The following is a 17,396-nucleotide window of genomic DNA, read 5'->3' as shown; positions in this document are numbered from 1 at the left end:
GTCCCTTGTGCATTTTTACAGTTTATGCGCTGCAAGTTTTTTATGGCAACAAGCTAATTAATGAAATGCACTGGAAATGTTTGGTGTCATGCTGCAAAAAAGCGGTTAAAGTTTAACAAGTGTGTGTTAAAGACAACGTGAAATTCAAAATTGACATGATTTACTTTTATTAAGCCCAACATGTTGGTACTGAACACCCACTTTTCACAATTCATTCAAGTCCTGATGACAAAATTAAGTCATTTTGAAATATTTCCTGCTTTTAATACATAGCAAATGCAAAAAAACAGGCTTTCCGAAAACCCCCACTATCTATCATTGGTCAGATAAACAGATAAACAGCTCAGTGTTTACAAGACGCTGTTATCCAAATGACAAACAACACAGGAAATATATTGTTATAAGAGCTAATAATATTTGCAATACACAACGCTAAGTTTCAAGTATAAGCTAGAGTGACACTTTAAGTGACGTAGTTACATTGCACTTACTCAAAAAAGTACAGAGTAATAATAATGAACTACATGTACTTACTATAGAGTTACGGTTAGGATTAATTATGCATAATTTACAGTTATTACTACAGTAAGTACATGTAGTAACGTGTAACTATGTCACCTTAAAATAAAGTGTTACATAAGCTAGTATGCGAACTAGGTAAAGCTAAGCTTTGTCAGGTTTGGTCAAACGTTTGTGAAGAAATTAGCCTACAAATCACACATGAATTGTAAATTCCATGTCATTCCATGTTGTCTTTAAAGTGAAAAAATTACAATTCTGTCACTTACTCACCTTTGTGTTGTTCCAAACCTGTATGACTTGCTTTCTTCTGCTGAGAAACAATGAAAGTCAATGGGGTCCAAACCAATGCTAAACCAAATTGACTTGTATGGATACACTACATTTTCTTTTGTGTTCCACAGAAGAAAGAAAGTCATAGGGGTTTGAATAACGTAAGGGTGAGTAAAGAATGTCAGAACTGTAATTGTTTGGCTGAACTGTTCTTTTCAGCGTGTGTGTGTTTATATTCATGGGTCTACTGTACCTGAATCTCTAGCTGTTGTACCACCTGCATCTGTACTCGGCACTGGGCGGTACTCCTGTCGTCCAGAGCGTGCTCATTGTTAAGGTGCCTGTAGGCAAACAGGAGAAACTGATGAAAAACCAACCCCACATACACACACGAGCTGAACTAATAATAAGCGGTTGCTGTTGATCAACTACCACCGTTGTTGATGAATATGATTTCTGGATTACAGGACGTCCAGCCCATTAGCTTTTAACAAACCGCCGCTGTCTAACAAGTGTGTCTCTCTCTTGTTGAAAGCCGGTGTTTAACATCACAATAGAGCGACTGTCATGCGAATGAGAGGCAGCGCTCAGAACACAACAGCTTATGAGGGATGTTGGCGTACAAAAGGCCTCGCGCAGAGGTTTTGTCTTCTACATTTATCAAGAAATAAATATAATAAATGCAATTTAACTCGAGTAACATTTAAAAAGCGCCTCCTACGGAGAGTGCATTATTCCGTCGACATATTAAATGTATCTACTCATCCTTTCATTAGAATATTACGCAGGAAAAAAAACCCACTTCAGACTGCAAGAGCAGTCAATGGCGGTTTTCCTTGATTGGATTTTGTCTGCAGGACACAAAAGAAGCCCACCATTAAAATAGACCTTTATTCCCGGCAAACGCACGGAGGCGAAAAGGTTTTTAAAAGTGTTGTGATGTTCGGTAATGAGCCTCTATCTAAATTATCATTGGTGACAAACCCACAAAGCGCTCTTTTAGAAGACATGCTTGTGAAATGCCAATGCTGCCACTCTCTTTCCTGTAATTATAGGTTAGCTTGCAGACCCTTCAATGATCATTTACAGTACAACCTCCAGTGCATTAGTGTGAGCTTAAAATGCGCACACACACACGCGCGCACGCAAACACACACCCACCCACACTGAGCTAGTTTTAACACTACTAAGCATTTTCTCTATTCATTCTCTATTCATAGCGCAAGCTATTGTTTATGTGCAAAACGCAAAATAACAACGTATTCATAATCCTCCTCAAACACGCCAATCAAAGCAGAGGACATTTGAGAACACAATGGCCACCGCTACCTTTCAATTATGTCTGTGCCCATTTAAAATTATTTCATTCCATCACGCCCGCTTTTGCTATTGTAACCGTTTCAGGTCTAATGCTCAGATATTCTCCATTATAAATCAAGAGTGAGATAGCATTGAAAAAAAAAAAATGGTGAGGATGACTGGAGAGCTGGTGCCTTTCTCCGGCCCCGTGCCTAATTGCTGTTTCAGAATGCGCATGCAAAGGGGCATTTCATTAATCATGTAATCAGGTCCCTCGCAGGGAACTAATGCTGCAAATACCCTTTTCATTTCAATGCTCATAATGCTATCTTGGGCACTTGATGTATGGTGGATGTCATAAATTACAGCTGCTTCAAAAGCCACGACTGGCTAGTTCCTCTGTCCCGACAGGTAGCTTGCTAAATAACACATCTTATCTTGCACGCCCCGTTTCTCATTAGCGACCATCTAGATCTTAATCTCGTTTCCTTGTTTCTTTTAGGAACGTGAGGTTTTCTTTTCTGATGGAAGCCCGATTCCACTTCCAAGAGTAAAAAAATAAAGAAAGAATTGGAAAGTATAAAATATTAGATTCTTTAAGCATTTTTTGGAGATAGAAAGTGACGGTTGTTAAAATAGTCACAATTGTGAGATATAAAAACACAGTTATGACAAAGTCATTAGTGTGAGACATGATATCACAACTGTGCAATACAAGGTTACAATTGTAAAATATAATGTAAGTTGTATGAAATTAATTTTGAAAATAGATATAGAATCACAATTAAGAGGGAAAATAATTGGGAAAATATGAAGTGACAATTGATTGAAAAAAATAAATAAATTGTGATAAAGTGACAATTAACAAGAAAGAAAACATTTTGATACGTCTATAAGCAATAAAGTCGCAATTGTGAGAAATTTAATTGCAATTATGTGAAACATAAATAAATTGGGAAAATATAAAGTCACAGTTGTAAGATAGTCACAATTAACAGAAGAAATAAAATGTAATATATATTGTCATAATTGTGACACATAAATTACCAATTGTGAGATATAAAGTTCAATTAAATGGCAATGACCTTTTTTAGTAGCCAGCAGAAAAACATATGGTACAACAGTCTTTTGCGAGTGCTAACGTTAGCGAGAGCCAGTTAACGTTGGTGATTACATCCAGATTACTGCATGGCTATGAAATATTCAGGCTGTAGGTGTTTGACTATGCATTGATAAAAGCAGGGGGCTGGAGGGGGGTGAGATGCAGTCACCAATATCTCTTAATGAGCCTGTGGCGCTGGGTTTAGTTCAAACAGAGAGGTGAGAGGAGAATGAGACGGGCCGCCCGCTCGCTCTGAGCAAACATCTCTGGAGCCGTCTGTAATTTATGGGTCACTTTATAGGCATATTGATTTTTGTTTTGAGATGGGGAATGAGGGCTCTGATGGTCTAAGAAACAGATGGACAGGTACGCAGCAGACTGAAAAGTGCATTTGAAAACCACAGATGGAATGAAATCAGTTGAGTTAAAGCTAGCTGCAAAATATATGCTTTAAATCTCACGTTTGCCCTTTCCAGTCAATGCGGACCAATCAAATCATTATGCTAATGTCAAAGGACTCATCTCCCTCAACCGGACTTGGACTTGATTAATCAAACCAGGGACTTCCCTGTTGGCTTTCATGAGCTCCCAGTTTAAGACGCTGCACTTTAAGTGGTGAAAGCTCGACAGGTTGCTTCACCAGTGTTAAATGTTAGGTAGGTGAAAAAGAAAGATACATTTCCCGGCAAAAGCCTGATTAAGACAGGCAAGGATTTGTTTACTGAGATGAGACACACAGGCCCTTGTTGTGTCAACATTGGAAAGACGCTACTGCAAATGCTAGCATGCGATGACAGCGTGTCAATCTTTATTACAGGCCAGAAGGTATGTCTGTATTTTTCTCTCCACACTCATCCTGACTCTTCTCAAGCATGTGAGAGGAAATCAATAAGAGAACTAGGGGAGCAATCTGGAGCTTAAACAATAACAAAATCGCCTGCGTGGCAGAACAACATTAGAACGCTATGAATTCATTAGCCCCCTCTTTTAGCTGCACATAACCCCCAAATAAGTTGCCCTGAATCAGACCCGCAAGACGTGTGCTTTGTTGCATTAATACACACGTCTCAAGGTGTACCCGCTCGCATGCATGCTCACGTGCGTCTATTTGAACTTCAGAGCTAATATAATGTGCCAGGCACCTCTTGGCTACCCCTCTCCAGGTGCGCGGCGCATGAAAGAGTGCAGAGCTGCGCTTAAATGCTGATCTTGACAACTTTCTCAGCAACACAACAAAGATTACAAAACCGTGGCTGGTTTCTTCTCCGCGAGCTACAAGCTCACGCAGGCTGGGTGAATCCCTCCGCCCTCTGCTTCCCCATCAAAGGTGCCATTTGAATCTGACACCTATTTTATGTAAACCATTTTAAGCGTGTGTACCTGGATGATACGCAGCAGTGACTGGCATCTCCGAACGACATTAAAAGCTTCTTTTTGACACCGACAATCGCTCCTCCAAGGCACAGCGCCACCCGGCATCTCGCCGGCTCAGATCACACTGTCTTTTGTTGGAGTGTTTTCATGTACGAGTTACAGTACGGGCGTCTCCGGCTCCGGGAGCGAACGAGGGTGTCTCGCCCCCATTTCGACAAAGATTTGGAGGCTGATTGCTGTAACGGCGTCCTACCGCACAGCTTGTCAGACACAGAGCAGTTTTATTAAGTTCTATTCAACCATTGACTTGCACACAGCGGTGAGCTGAATTTGGCGGGAAAAGATCACATGATCTCTGATGCATGCTATGCTGCAATGAACATGATTAAACGAGTGTCAATGGGGTAGACGGGAAGAGTTAACCCTGTACTTTGAGGTAAATATGTTCTTCTGGTTGACAGTCATAACTAAGTAGTTAAATGGTTGAAACGCACTCAAAGTTGTTAAATTGTTTGATGTGGACTCTTTAGATTGCATCTGGGGCGTTTGTAAAAGAAGAGAACGATGTCGCCACTCTCAAAAGCCGTTTACAAGAATTGACGTGGACATTTACACCCTCCAAACGCACCAGATTATTATTTCACAGTTAATTACGGATCTAATTAGAATATTCAAATGAACCTTTTTCTCCATTCTTTGATGGCGAGGCTCTTTCCTCGGAGTGGCAATGTGATAACCTGCAATCTCCAGCACTGCAAACACCTTCTCCTTTGATGTCCCCCCACTCACGTCCCGGCAACAAAGCCGACCAATTACAAATGAGCTAATTAACTAAATTGTTGATGGAGCATGAAGAGTTCATTTCACTCCGTTAGCCACGCCATGACAACACTGCATGGCTATGCGGGTTGCCATTAGCTTCTGCCACTCGGCTCCAACCCATCATCCACTCACAAAGCCTTGGAGACGCACGGTCATTCTGAGCACCACCTCTGAGAGGCTGACAGGTGTACTGAAGAAATCTGTTGGGAGATTCGCTATCCGTTTTGTGGATTGACAGCTCAGTGTCAGCTAAACTGTGAAAACTTTTGAGATTGAATAATTCGAATTTGTTAATGGAGAGATCAAATAAGCATCAAACTGTTTCTATATAGAGACATACAGAGCAAACAGACAAACTACTGCTTTAGTCCGACTGAGTGTGCATATAATTGAACTTATTCTCTCTTGATGGTCACTTACTTCAAAAACTGTCCAAAGTCATCACAAATACTTTCACATCCTGGCCACTTGCACACTCCATGACCATAGAGGGAGTGCGACGCTCCAGTCTCTTCATGCAGTGAACTGAAAGAGAAATAATGAGCATTATAAATTAAGAAAAAAAAACATGGTGGCTGCAACTTGCCACCTGTTAGGATGATATGACCTAAAGTGGGGTAAAAACGACTCAATTTAGTGCACTTCTCTGGCATGAAAGCTTGTGAAGAGAAGGTGAATGTGGACTTGATGCTCAGAAAAGCTGGAAAAACACACGCTCTCTCTCGTCATCAGGCCACCTTTTGATTATTGATCCAGAGTATTACTGAGGAGACACGGATGTGTTAAAAAAAACATGGCCCGGCCAAGTAAAATCACCCATCAACATTTTTTTCCACATACTTTCACCTTGTAAAGCCATTACGGACAACTTGTGAAAATATCAGAAAAAAACAGCAGCTGTGCTTTAATTTTCACCAGGAGATTCATTTGTGGCTGAACTGGCGTTTTTAAGGACACAACCTGTTGTGAAAAGACATTGCGGTAAGTTACGACCGCCGGTTCTAATGGTGCTGAGGGGCTAATGTGCGAAAGTGAGGCTAAGCAGACCAGTACGCTGTGTTTGTGTGCGGCACACGCTCACACACACAAACCTCACCGGCTGTTTTACCTTGCTGTTATCGATCCAGCACATCTTAGAAAACAGCTGGCTCTGACAACAAAACACACTCTGTGATTACGGACGACCGTGGACCCAAGAGACTCCGCCAACACACAAGAAAAGAGGGTAACCTATTTCTTAAATTATTTCCCTGTCTCTCTATTGCTCTGTTTTTTGCTTTTTCTTCTCTGCCTCTAAAGATATCTCTCTCAAGAAAGGGCTTTCTTTGAAGATGCTACATACTTGAAACCAATTACACAACACATCCACCCCCCAGTGAAGTCAACGGCTGTTGCTATGTACTAACATATGGCCGCTACAGACTGAATAATACATAGAGAAATATGCGAATCTGTTTTACAGCAGACGCAGAGCATATAAAAGGGTCGTTGTGTGTATAAACGCTCAGGAAATGCCAACCCGACATAGTGTATTCTATTTACATGACAAGCCGTGCCGGCAAAGCAATTTCAAAAGAAAAGCGAGGTATTAAATACTTAATGTACAGTGAGGTGAGCTGTGTGTTCCTGCCACTGAAAGTTGCACCTCCATGTGTTTGATATACCGGAAGGCACTGCATTCAATAGTGCGCTGTCTCAAGGGAGGTTTCGTCTTATTTCAACTGTTATCCAGACATTAATAAACTATTGATGAGCAAACAAACAAAAAAACACAGCCCTCTCCCAGCAGGAATGAGCATTTTCCTTTTGCAAATGGTGACAAACACATCAACTGTTCTTCTGTTTTTTTGTGTCGCACATGAAAAGTAGATTAAATGGCTGTTTGGTTTGTGTTTGTTAATGCATCTTTGTGTTCATGTGTACACGAGACCCTTTATCGGGGGGTTTGTGATCACGTATGTCTGAAAAGCGATTTAGAGTTTGCGTCAAGTGAAACGAAGAAGACGCTTTTATCCATGGTAACTTTACATAGCCAATCCAGCTGGATCTCAGGGGCCCAATGGTGATCAGGTAAGCGGAAGAATAAACCAGCTTTAGCATGTGTGTGTGTTCAGGTACCTCTCTCTCCGGTTGTTGAGGGCTGGGGACTGGCCGTTGGAGATGCCATGATGGGTGATGGGCGGAGATGCTTTGGGGTTGCTGGTGGAGGTAGTGGACGAGTTGTTGGTGGTGCTCAAGTCCAAGCCGCTGTGTTTTAGCCCATTGTCCTCCATGGCGTGGCTATTGGTGACGTCTTTCCAAAGTTGCTGGAGTTCGGCGGGGCTCAGACCAGCTGCAAGAGAACCACAAACAGCTTTAGAAAAACAATAATTCACAAAACTCTCATTATGAGCTACCGTCTGCCCTTTTCTAACAAGGTAGGTAAACCTGTTCTGCTCTGCTGCGAAACCTGGGCATCGCACTTAAGCATCTGGAGGTAAACCGGTGCAAGATCGACTTGGACGCTCATCCCTCGCTTCGTTTCCGTGGTATCCGAAAGTACAAAGCAACCAGGAACTCATCTGCACATGATTATGCATTCATAAACGAGCCTCTGTGTGCAGAATCAAATCATCATATAATCCCTTGGATGATAAAATGACTATTCCGCTCTTTGTCGCCCCGACTATACTCCAATTAAGAGCCATTTTCAAACTATTGTCATCCAGCGCCATTTCGATAAACACAGTATAGGCACCAGGTGTTTGTTCCAGGAAAAAAGCAAATGGCAACAGCTCGTCTTCCTCACAGCTCTGAGCTCGCACTGCGAGTCCGTAAACAACAACAACAGGCAAGGAGGGGAGGGTGAGTGAGAGAGAGAGAGTGAGAGAGAGAGAGAGGGAGAGAGGGGGGAGATAGGAAAACAACAAGAACACAGACACAGGCAAGAGAGAAAGAGAACTAGAAAAAAAACTGAAATGACAAGGAAACTGCAGCATAAAAAAAGGGACTTTAAAAGAGGACGCAGCCACACACACGAACTCTCATATGGTCATGTGAGGACATTACCTGGCGGCAGAGTCTGTCCGGGGAGGGTGGGCTGTCCTGGGCCAGGGGGCAGAGAGAGGAGGCCCTGCCTCTGCATGTTGAGCAGGTGCTGCTGCTGCTGCAGTTGCTGCATTTGCAAGAGCTGCTGCTGAAAGACCAGCTGCTGTGCTGCCAACTGCTGCTGTTGCTGCTGTTGCTATAGTGAAACAGAGAGAGAGAGAGAGTGAGTGAGCATACACACGCAAAACACTAGTCACACACATGGACGAGAAAGTGCGTTCGGTAATGCATGTGGCCCAAGTGAAACCTTGCCGTCTCGTTCTCTTCGCCTCGCCTGCTTGCGTGTACTAAGAACTGTGTTTGAGATGTGGGTGGGGGGTGGAGCCCCCTCCTTTCGCCATTGATAGTTAATTGTCTTGCATTTCTAATGGTCCATTACAGCTTATGGGGCCACAGGGAGGGGGTGACGGAGGGAGGGAGGCTGAGAGAGATTTACAGCACCCACCCCCTCCATCCCCTCCAAACCCTGTTTACCGCCAGTCGAGCCTCTTGCATAAGCTGGCGAAGACAACAACAAAAACAACAACAACAACAACAGCAGCAGCAGCAGCGGTGGAGGCAAACCACAGAAAAACAATGCAGCGCTTCAGTGATCAAAGCACAGCAACTACGCTTGAAATCTTTCCACGGACAAAAATAAACCTGTTAAATCACATAAACAGGATTAGCAAAACTACATTCACATCATTCACAGCGAACAAAACATCTATGTAATGAAACACTTTTTGTGTAAAATGTTCATAAAGACATAAATTGCCCCAACCTGATAATCCCATTACATGTTAAATAAAACCCAAAACAAAGCATTTAACTGAGTGAAATTAAACCGAAAATAACAGTATTTACAGCAAGCAACATTTTCGTATATTGGATCTTATTCATGAAACACCAACCATACAGATGTCTGTGTAAATGGTTTGTAGAACAATTTTCACGTAAACTGTCACATACAGTAATATGGACAGAAATAAACTTGCAAAGTAGATTTATAATAGTGTTGCAAAAAAGGAACAAAATATGTATTAAACTGAGTGAAATTAAATAAAATAATTAGCAAAAAGCAATCGCTAATAGAAAACACAATTTTGGCCTCGTTCATTAAAACATAACAGAATGAATGTGAGTGTTAAATTGTTTGTAAAATCATTCTTACGTAAATTGTTGCAGATGTAGACAGAAATTCATTCAGCACGTTTCATGTAACAGGCCCAACATCGAATTATGTTGTACTAGTTCGTAACACCATTTTTACGTAAATTCTCATATATGCAAATTCATTCTGTTAGTGAATCATGAACGAGGCTCAAAGTTTGTATAATTTTGTATGTGATACAATGTCTGCGACAAGACACCGTTCTTTAAGTCTTGGCTTTTTGGAAATGTAAAGTGGTGTAGTAGTTGCAATTCCATGTCGTACAGACTCAGTTTATTAGCTGTTTTTAAGGAGGTCTGGCTTAAAAATGACTGAAGTTTGCTTCTGTGGACAAAGTCTCCAGAGGTCCATTAGCAAACTGAGAGCTAGTTTCTGCTGAGACCCTGTTAGCTTGAGCTCTCTCTCTCTCGTCCCCTTTCCCTTTCCTCTTCTCCTGTCAGAATACATTACGGCCTACTCAGTGACAAGAAAGCAAAGACCCCCATTACAGGAGGAAAGTTAAACTTCCAATTTTTGCTTGGAATTACACTAGCGGTAGGACTGAGCAGACTCCAGAGGAAGACCTTCAGTCAAGAACGGTGAGGAAGACCTCACTCTCTTAGTTTAGGGATGAGAGAGCGAGAGAAAGAGAGGCAAAACTTGTGATGCGCTCACTGGAAAACAGACTGCATAATGGAGTGAGCCATGCGGATTGGCCCCGCTGTCTCGTGAGAAATAAGGGAGCAATTTCTATTCCATATTTGATGGCTGGGGCCTGAAAAAAATCTATTCGCAAATCCAAACAGAAACAAAGCCTCCGGGAGGTCAGTCCTGCTTTCTGTAGGCCCTGCATAATGGCTTGCTTGAAGACAGACAATGGTATAAGGTGCTAGTTGAAGAGACTGCTGGGGGCGGGGGACGTTTCCCGTCCACGATACCTAGCTGATCAATTTAACTGCTTCCACACGTTTTGTTTGGATAGCCGCCCCTCTCTCAGACGCGCCTCGCTTTTTGATGCCTGCGTGTCAGCAACCTTCTCTCTCAGTCTCCTTCTGTCTGTCTGTCAGACGGATCCACAGTCTGACTGCCAGTTTGATTTATGAGCTCGCTGCGGCCCAACTTTTCTGCTCGTCGGCCCAAACTCGCCACGGTGGTTCATTAACGAACGGATCCTGTGTGGTACGCTAAAACAGGCGTACCACGAACTCTGAATTGCCGTCAAGGACAGAGTTGAGATCACCTGACAATGTTGTCTGCCTAATTTGAGCGCTTCATTCGGTAGCATGCAGAAGAAGTTTCGTCTGTGTCTTTCGTCTTACTCGTGGTTGACGAACGTGGAGGAAACCTTTACTTTGCATCATGCATATGTTTATTGTGTGTGATTTGTACCTCTTTCACTTGTTTGCCAGGGTGCTGTTGCTGCAAAAGCTGTAGATGGAGTTGTTCCTGTTGTTTCTTATAAAACTCCTGCAGGTGTTGCTGTGGAAAGACATAGACCATAATAATGTGTGGAAAGAAACAAACTGTACACAAGAACATATGCTTACACCAAATGTGCTAACCACTAAGCTACATTTTGACCAAAAACATTTGAAGAATATGGATTAAAAATATTTCATGCTTATTGCCTTTTGCCCAAGAAGGTCATCATAAGAATGCTTGCACTAACTGCTTGGAACAAATGTGGTTAGTGTAAATGTTTATATAGCAAATGCGGCAAACCCTAGGCTAAAGTTGTGACAAAAGAAACTATCTATTTATCAATTTATTTCCCATTTCCATAAAGTTTATCACAAGAGTGCTTGCAATAACTGCTATACACAGAGTTAACCGCAAGGCTACATCTGTGACAAAACAAAGCAGCTGTTGTATATGGCTTGAATATATATCTATTACTTATTTCCCTTTTCCCACATAAGTGTGGCCATACCTCAAAGCAGAGCTACAACAGAACAAACAGATTCGTAGCCAACTCCAGGCTCCTGAGGCTGCACAACATGCCTGGATGTGCTTCTGCACGTCACATCATAAATAACGTCTCTCTCTGGTCGAGACAAAGAGACCAGCACTTCCCCTCATCATGGATCTCCATACGGACTTTTATGCGGCTGCACATTACCGCTAGAGGAACAATTAATCTTACTGCCTATATATTTTTTTCCTCTCTGATGCCTTGACAGGCAGTGAAATTCTAAAATGAATGTGAAGCACTCAAAGGAGAGGATTCATCATTGTGAATTAATGCATTTAGCACACTTCTCTTCTTCTCAGAGTGCTGTCCTCATCGTCAGAACATAGGAGCCGAGCTCTCCCATCTCGTTCAGCGGGAGACGTCTTCAGTACACTTGTCACCGTTTATACAGACCTAATTATAATCAAGGCTAACTGAGTTAATGGAGATGTTTTTAATGAAGAGCTCACTCTAAGAGATTTTAAAATCACTTCTGAAGATATAATCTACTCTTGTCAGAGATGTGGCGTAGTTGTTAGCTCGCATGCTACGACACAAAATGGCGCTCATGCGGACAATACAATCGTTTTTTTTTGTTCTAAACTCCCCTTTTTCCTCATTATTTCATGTCCTCAACTGTACTTCCACTGCTTAAAAGTGGTTTGCTGGTCTTAGCTGGTTAAAGATCGCTTGTCTATATCCAGCCTGGTAAGGCAGGGGAAACAGCTAAGACTAGCAAAAAGCTTAGGCTGGTTTAAGTTGTTTTTCAGCAGGGATCGCTGCTGATTTAAGTCACAAAAAGACCCTTGGTAGATACTTAGACATTCAAGGCAGAGATAGAGTTCAAATGTCTACTGTAACTACTTTACATAACATGTTGACAGTTTAACTAACTGTAACTCGCTCAGCAAGACTGTCTTCAAACTGCTGCTTCATTATTGTAAAGTAAAAACCTGTAGAAGAAGACTGTAAAAGAGCATGCTAGTTTACTCTAATGCTCATTATAGTAGCCAATGCCACTACACTAAAAATGCAATGCGTCTTGCAATGCTAATTATGCTCTGACACATTAAGAAACCAAACAACACGTGAAATCATGCTTGTGTTGTTCAAAGCATTCATACGGCTAACTCTATTTGACTAGCTTGTTTCTGTGCTCCATTTGTCCCCAAAAGATGTCCCAGTTGAAAACAACTAATTACACGCTGGTCCATATTTGTTTCTCTGATCTAACTATGTCAAGGACAGATGAGAGCAAGAGAGGATCTCAATGCTACCATTTCAAAACATGAGTGCGTATGGGACGGTGAGTGAGAGGGTGTTTATGTGTGTTCACCTGCTGAAGCATGACTGCCTGTTGTTGTTGTAGGAGGGCTTGGAGCTGCTGGGGGGACAGGACCTGCTGTTGAAGGATCTGCTGCATCTGTTGGGGTGTGATCACCTGTGGACTCATCATTGCCACAGATACTGGCACCTGAGAGTGAGAGAGACAGACAGAGACGTAGAGAATGTCACATTAACCATGTCACATAAAAACTCTTCAACTGTATAGTCAAGAGCTTCTTCTCGAACTCTCTGGAAATGGTGCGAGTGCAGTATATGTAATCATTTGGCAGATGCATGTGTACTTTCTTACTCTGTCAGCTACTCCCAGTGGGAAAAGCACTGTGCTTTAAATAGAGGAGGACCTTAATTAGCTGAACCCTTCAACTCCCTCAGGCGAGTTCTAGTGCTACAACACACAAGGCGAGCAGAAAGACACACATCCAGACCCGACAGTGGGTCGTAAGCGGACACATGGCCTGTTGAGGAGTAACTAAGCTAAGTAGTATGAATTCAGCCTGCCGTGGGTTTGAAGCTTTGAAAAGTCTGCAAGAAACTCCTGATTGAAGCTGAGCCGCTGTGAAGTATTCTGTTTTACAGAGGTGAGGGGAATTACCAGTTGCCTCTCGCTGCGCATTGAAGTTTCCAAGTTGCATGCTTGGAAGAAAGCAGCCAGAGGCACAAGTCTTCCACGAGATGTCATTTTTAAAAATTCATGTCATTTTTTAAATGATAAGAATCATTAAAATGCCAGCTGTCAAACTGAGTGAGAGAACTTTTTGGGCTAAAAAACAAAACAAAGAAAATATTTTCGCAACCCAGCATTGAAATAAAGCGAGCAGGTTTTCTGGAAACACGTAACATTTACATTAATGTGACTCATTTCTGCGCTTGTATCTAAAACTGAACAATGAACAGAATAAAAAATAATTGCCATATAAATGCTTTTTTAAGAACAATTTCCCCTCCTTTTTTTCTTCCCTGGACACTGCACCTGTCTACAACTGACTCTACAGGGCATTCTTTGTATATTATGAAGCATGCTGCGCGTTGCATCGCCCAACAGAGCAGCTTCGACAGATGCTGTCTATCATCAAGACAGCCGAGCCTTTGGGCGTCATGACAGGTAAACATCTCTATTGTTGTGGTTTTTGAGCTTGAGAAAAAGATGTGAGGCTCCATTAGACGTTGTGAGGAGTCCGAGCTGCTCCTCGCGCTTGCTAATCAAGGCCGCTTGATTGCTTTCCGTACGTCTGAGCTCTCAGGGCCTTGACACGTCCTTGTTTTAGTCTCCTGGCTCGGCCCAGCTCAGGTTCCCCTCTTTGATTAGCAGAGACATTTGCATGGTCACTACACATTTTTCATTTTAGAAGTCATTATGCATTAGCGCTCCTGAGCGCCGAGCTTGACTAATCCTGATGAACTGAGTAGCGGAGCTGAAGGTCACACTCCATCCCCACTCATATTCATATTCAAACAAATCCAAGCACCATTCTTCATTAGACTGGCCCCAAAACTCAATGAGCACCACCACGGAGGGAAGCGCACACACAAATACACTTTCTTTCTTTCTGTCTGTCTCTCTTTGGGGAGAAAAGGTGTGACGAGGGAGAAGGTGGCGGAAGAAAAAAAAAACAAAGGAACAGAGCAACAAAGTCACAAATTAAACAGCTGCATGTAATTATGCAAATGTATGCTTACACCTTCAATGTTATTAAACCTTAAGACACATTTGTGATGTGTAATTACCCCCAGGTTCAGCCAGGGTTCTGCGCCGGCCTAAATGACAATATAAAGACCAAAGCATGAAAATACAAGAAGAGATGTTCTCATTACACCCAATATTTGTATATTTAAATGAGCTTTGGACTGAATAACCAACGATCACCTCATTTGCACCGCAGTGCTGCGAATACAATAAACATGTAAATTTCAGAACAATTCACTACGTTTATTTATCGACTACGGCTGACTGTGTAATCTGAAGTTGCATTTTAGCCTCGAACATGCCGAAGAGTGGCTTGAAATGACAAATGCGGCGAGAAATAAAATGAAATCAGGATATGGCCCTCAGCCTCTCATTAGCTTTTTAGCAGATCGACAGATGATACACATCTTCATTTCATTGCTTTTCCAAACAAAAAAGACGAGACAAAGTTGAAGTTTCGGCCCACTCACTTCCGAGTCGCGCACAATGCTAATTCCAGCATTTAACGCTGGCGTTTTCTGCATGATATATCAGAGCTTGAAAGATGAAAGCAGATAAGTAATTGCTCTCCTGGTTCTTATTCTTCACTGACAACCCATAAATTTAATTTTACACACACGTTCATTTACATTTTCGAGTATATGACATGATAATTGGCGGAATATAACACCTCCATTCCGTGGGATACTGCGGGGGGTGATGATTGACAAGCCGGGTGAATTGAAAGGAACAGAGGCTGAATTGCTTCTCCCAGAAATGATTTCACCAAGACGGGGCATAATTAATGAGCGTTTGCCAAAGGGTCGAGCCGTAAACAGTCGCAGACAATGGGTCTTTTCCCTTGCAGGATGCCAGATGAAGAATATGACTGCTAGAGGCAATGATGCAACCCAACGAGTGCTAGAAAACTTCACAAATAATGGTATTCTTCACAAATCAAAGCATCAACTTCAATCATCTGCACTTGAAGCACTCGTGCTGTGAGAACATTTACTTAAAGACCAACAACTGATCTCTTTTTCTCATTCTCGTTTTTTAACAACAAGCACGTCCAAAAGCTTTGATTTCTATTGGAAAACTACAAATAAAATGTGATCTCCATTGACCTGCACTTTAGATCCACGAAGCTCAGCACCTGAGAGAGAGTAGAACAAATAGCTTTAAATTGGTCAGTGATGAGAAAACATCAGTAGCCCTCCTGAAGAACGAGGAGATCATTACAGGGCTCTCGCTATGCTGAAACGGGTCTTGACATGAGAAAGGTCAACTCCACATCACAAGAACGAAGAAACGCATGACTTGCGCCTTCCTGCATTACCTAAAAAGACATCAAATGTCCCATTGGTGTATTCCAAAATAACATATGAGAAAACGGTATTAAATAACCATAATTAATCTATGAACAACAAACTAGCTAAAACACCTAGTGAAAAGTGATTGGATTCTCTATATATGCAGTATTCATTGGCTCGATAAGGGAAGTTTACAGATCAGATGTGTGCAGACACATCTGAACGTGCTGAACCACTTGCCAGAGATACTGTTCAGATAAATAAAATGAGAATTGGGGGTGTGTGATGGCAAATACTTTAGCAGAAAGCAAAAACTTGTTAATTAAATGGGTGAGAGTTTGGAAAAACAAATTCTTAAGCTCACTGTCCCACTAATTAATCTCATGGACTAGGGCTTTTCCTGAACTTTGTAAAGGATCCTGACCTTTCCACTTTGGTAAAGATAGCATTGTTAATTCAGTCAATAATTTATAGCTCCGCAGTCAAGGGCTTTTTGATGGAGTTGTTTTACTAGGGGACCAAATACACACACTCATGGATTCAAGAGCCATTGACAACATAAACAAACACAGTTGCACTAATCTAAACCTGAAACACGCTAACATGCATACGCACTTACACACTTACACAGTGATCGTTTGGATTAGAAGATCAATGCGAACGCTCCTTGAGATCGGAGTTAAGTAGATTATAGGAACGTTTTCCCAAATCAATTTATTTTACAGTTTAGCAAAACAGTATGGGAAGTTTAATGCACTTCAAATGATGATAGAGTGGATGTGGCCTCAGTTCGATGGGATACAATGAACAATCCGCACAATTATCACCATGTAGATAACCACACTTTCATTTCTGTCAATGAAGGGAGGCATCAAATTCTTCCCAAAGGGAATTATGAGAGGAATTAAAGAGACTTGCAGACTTTAGTACCCTTCTGCCTCATGGCAAAAAAAAAGTACACCAACCAAATGTGATCTTTAGGAGTTTGTGAGATAAGAATTAATTCTACATGACTTTGTTTTCCTCTAATTTGTTTCTCACCATATCTGAAACAGAGCATTGTCTGGCATTTACAGGGAAATCTGTCTCTCTAGCTCACTCTGTATCAGCCCCCCTCCTCTTCTCTCTCTTGAAAGCTTTGTGATGTCGCAGGTAATAGGGAGTCTGTTGGATCGCTCTCCTCGTCAAGTGACACACAGTAAATTACACAAGCTTCAAGCAGCTCTGTGAATTATAGTTCATCACTTGGAAAGACTTCCCACCACCGGGCTACACGTATCAGATCTGCCAGTTAGGATCCAATTAACACCCTGGCCAGAGTAATCAGACTGCATGTGTAAGGGCTGCTGGAACTGGTTTATTACTCCCATGCATCTTCTGTCAGAAGGTACAGTTGTTGCTTCTACATCAAAGCTGTGCCATGGCACTATTTTTTCCCCTCACTCCCACCGTTCCACTGGTTCTTGCCTAAGGGTTATGCTTCAACTTCCTTTGCATCGCAATGCGAGTCCCTG

The 17,396-nt window shown here is 42.0% G+C and overlaps 1 protein-coding gene across 10 annotated transcripts in view; it reads right to left on the bottom strand.

Moving 5' to 3' along the window:
• foxp2 (forkhead box P2) overlaps positions 1 to 17,396 on the bottom strand; it is a 146,073-nt gene that overhangs the window by 17,807 nt on the left and 110,870 nt on the right. For all 10 annotated transcript variants that reach the window (XM_079869937.1, XM_079869943.1, XM_079869939.1 and 7 more), the window contains 6 exons: positions 12,896 to 13,033; positions 10,998 to 11,087; positions 8,438 to 8,612; positions 7,508 to 7,721; positions 5,810 to 5,914; positions 1,046 to 1,133 (listed from right to left, as the gene is read on the bottom strand). In XM_079869937.1, coding sequence (XP_079726063.1) covers positions 1,046 to 1,133; positions 5,810 to 5,914; positions 7,508 to 7,721; positions 8,438 to 8,612; positions 10,998 to 11,087; positions 12,896 to 13,033 — 810 coding nt within the window. The remainder of the gene's footprint in view (positions 1 to 1,045; positions 1,134 to 5,809; positions 5,915 to 7,507; positions 7,722 to 8,437; positions 8,613 to 10,997; positions 11,088 to 12,895; positions 13,034 to 17,396) is intronic.

The sequence above is a fragment of the Squalius cephalus genome (assembly GCF_949319135.1).
Source record: "Squalius cephalus genome assembly, chromosome: 4".
Taxonomy (NCBI): domain Eukaryota; kingdom Metazoa; phylum Chordata; class Actinopteri; order Cypriniformes; family Leuciscidae; genus Squalius; species Squalius cephalus.
Note: the sequence above shows the minus strand (reverse complement) of the source record. Positions and strands in the feature narration are given on the sequence as shown.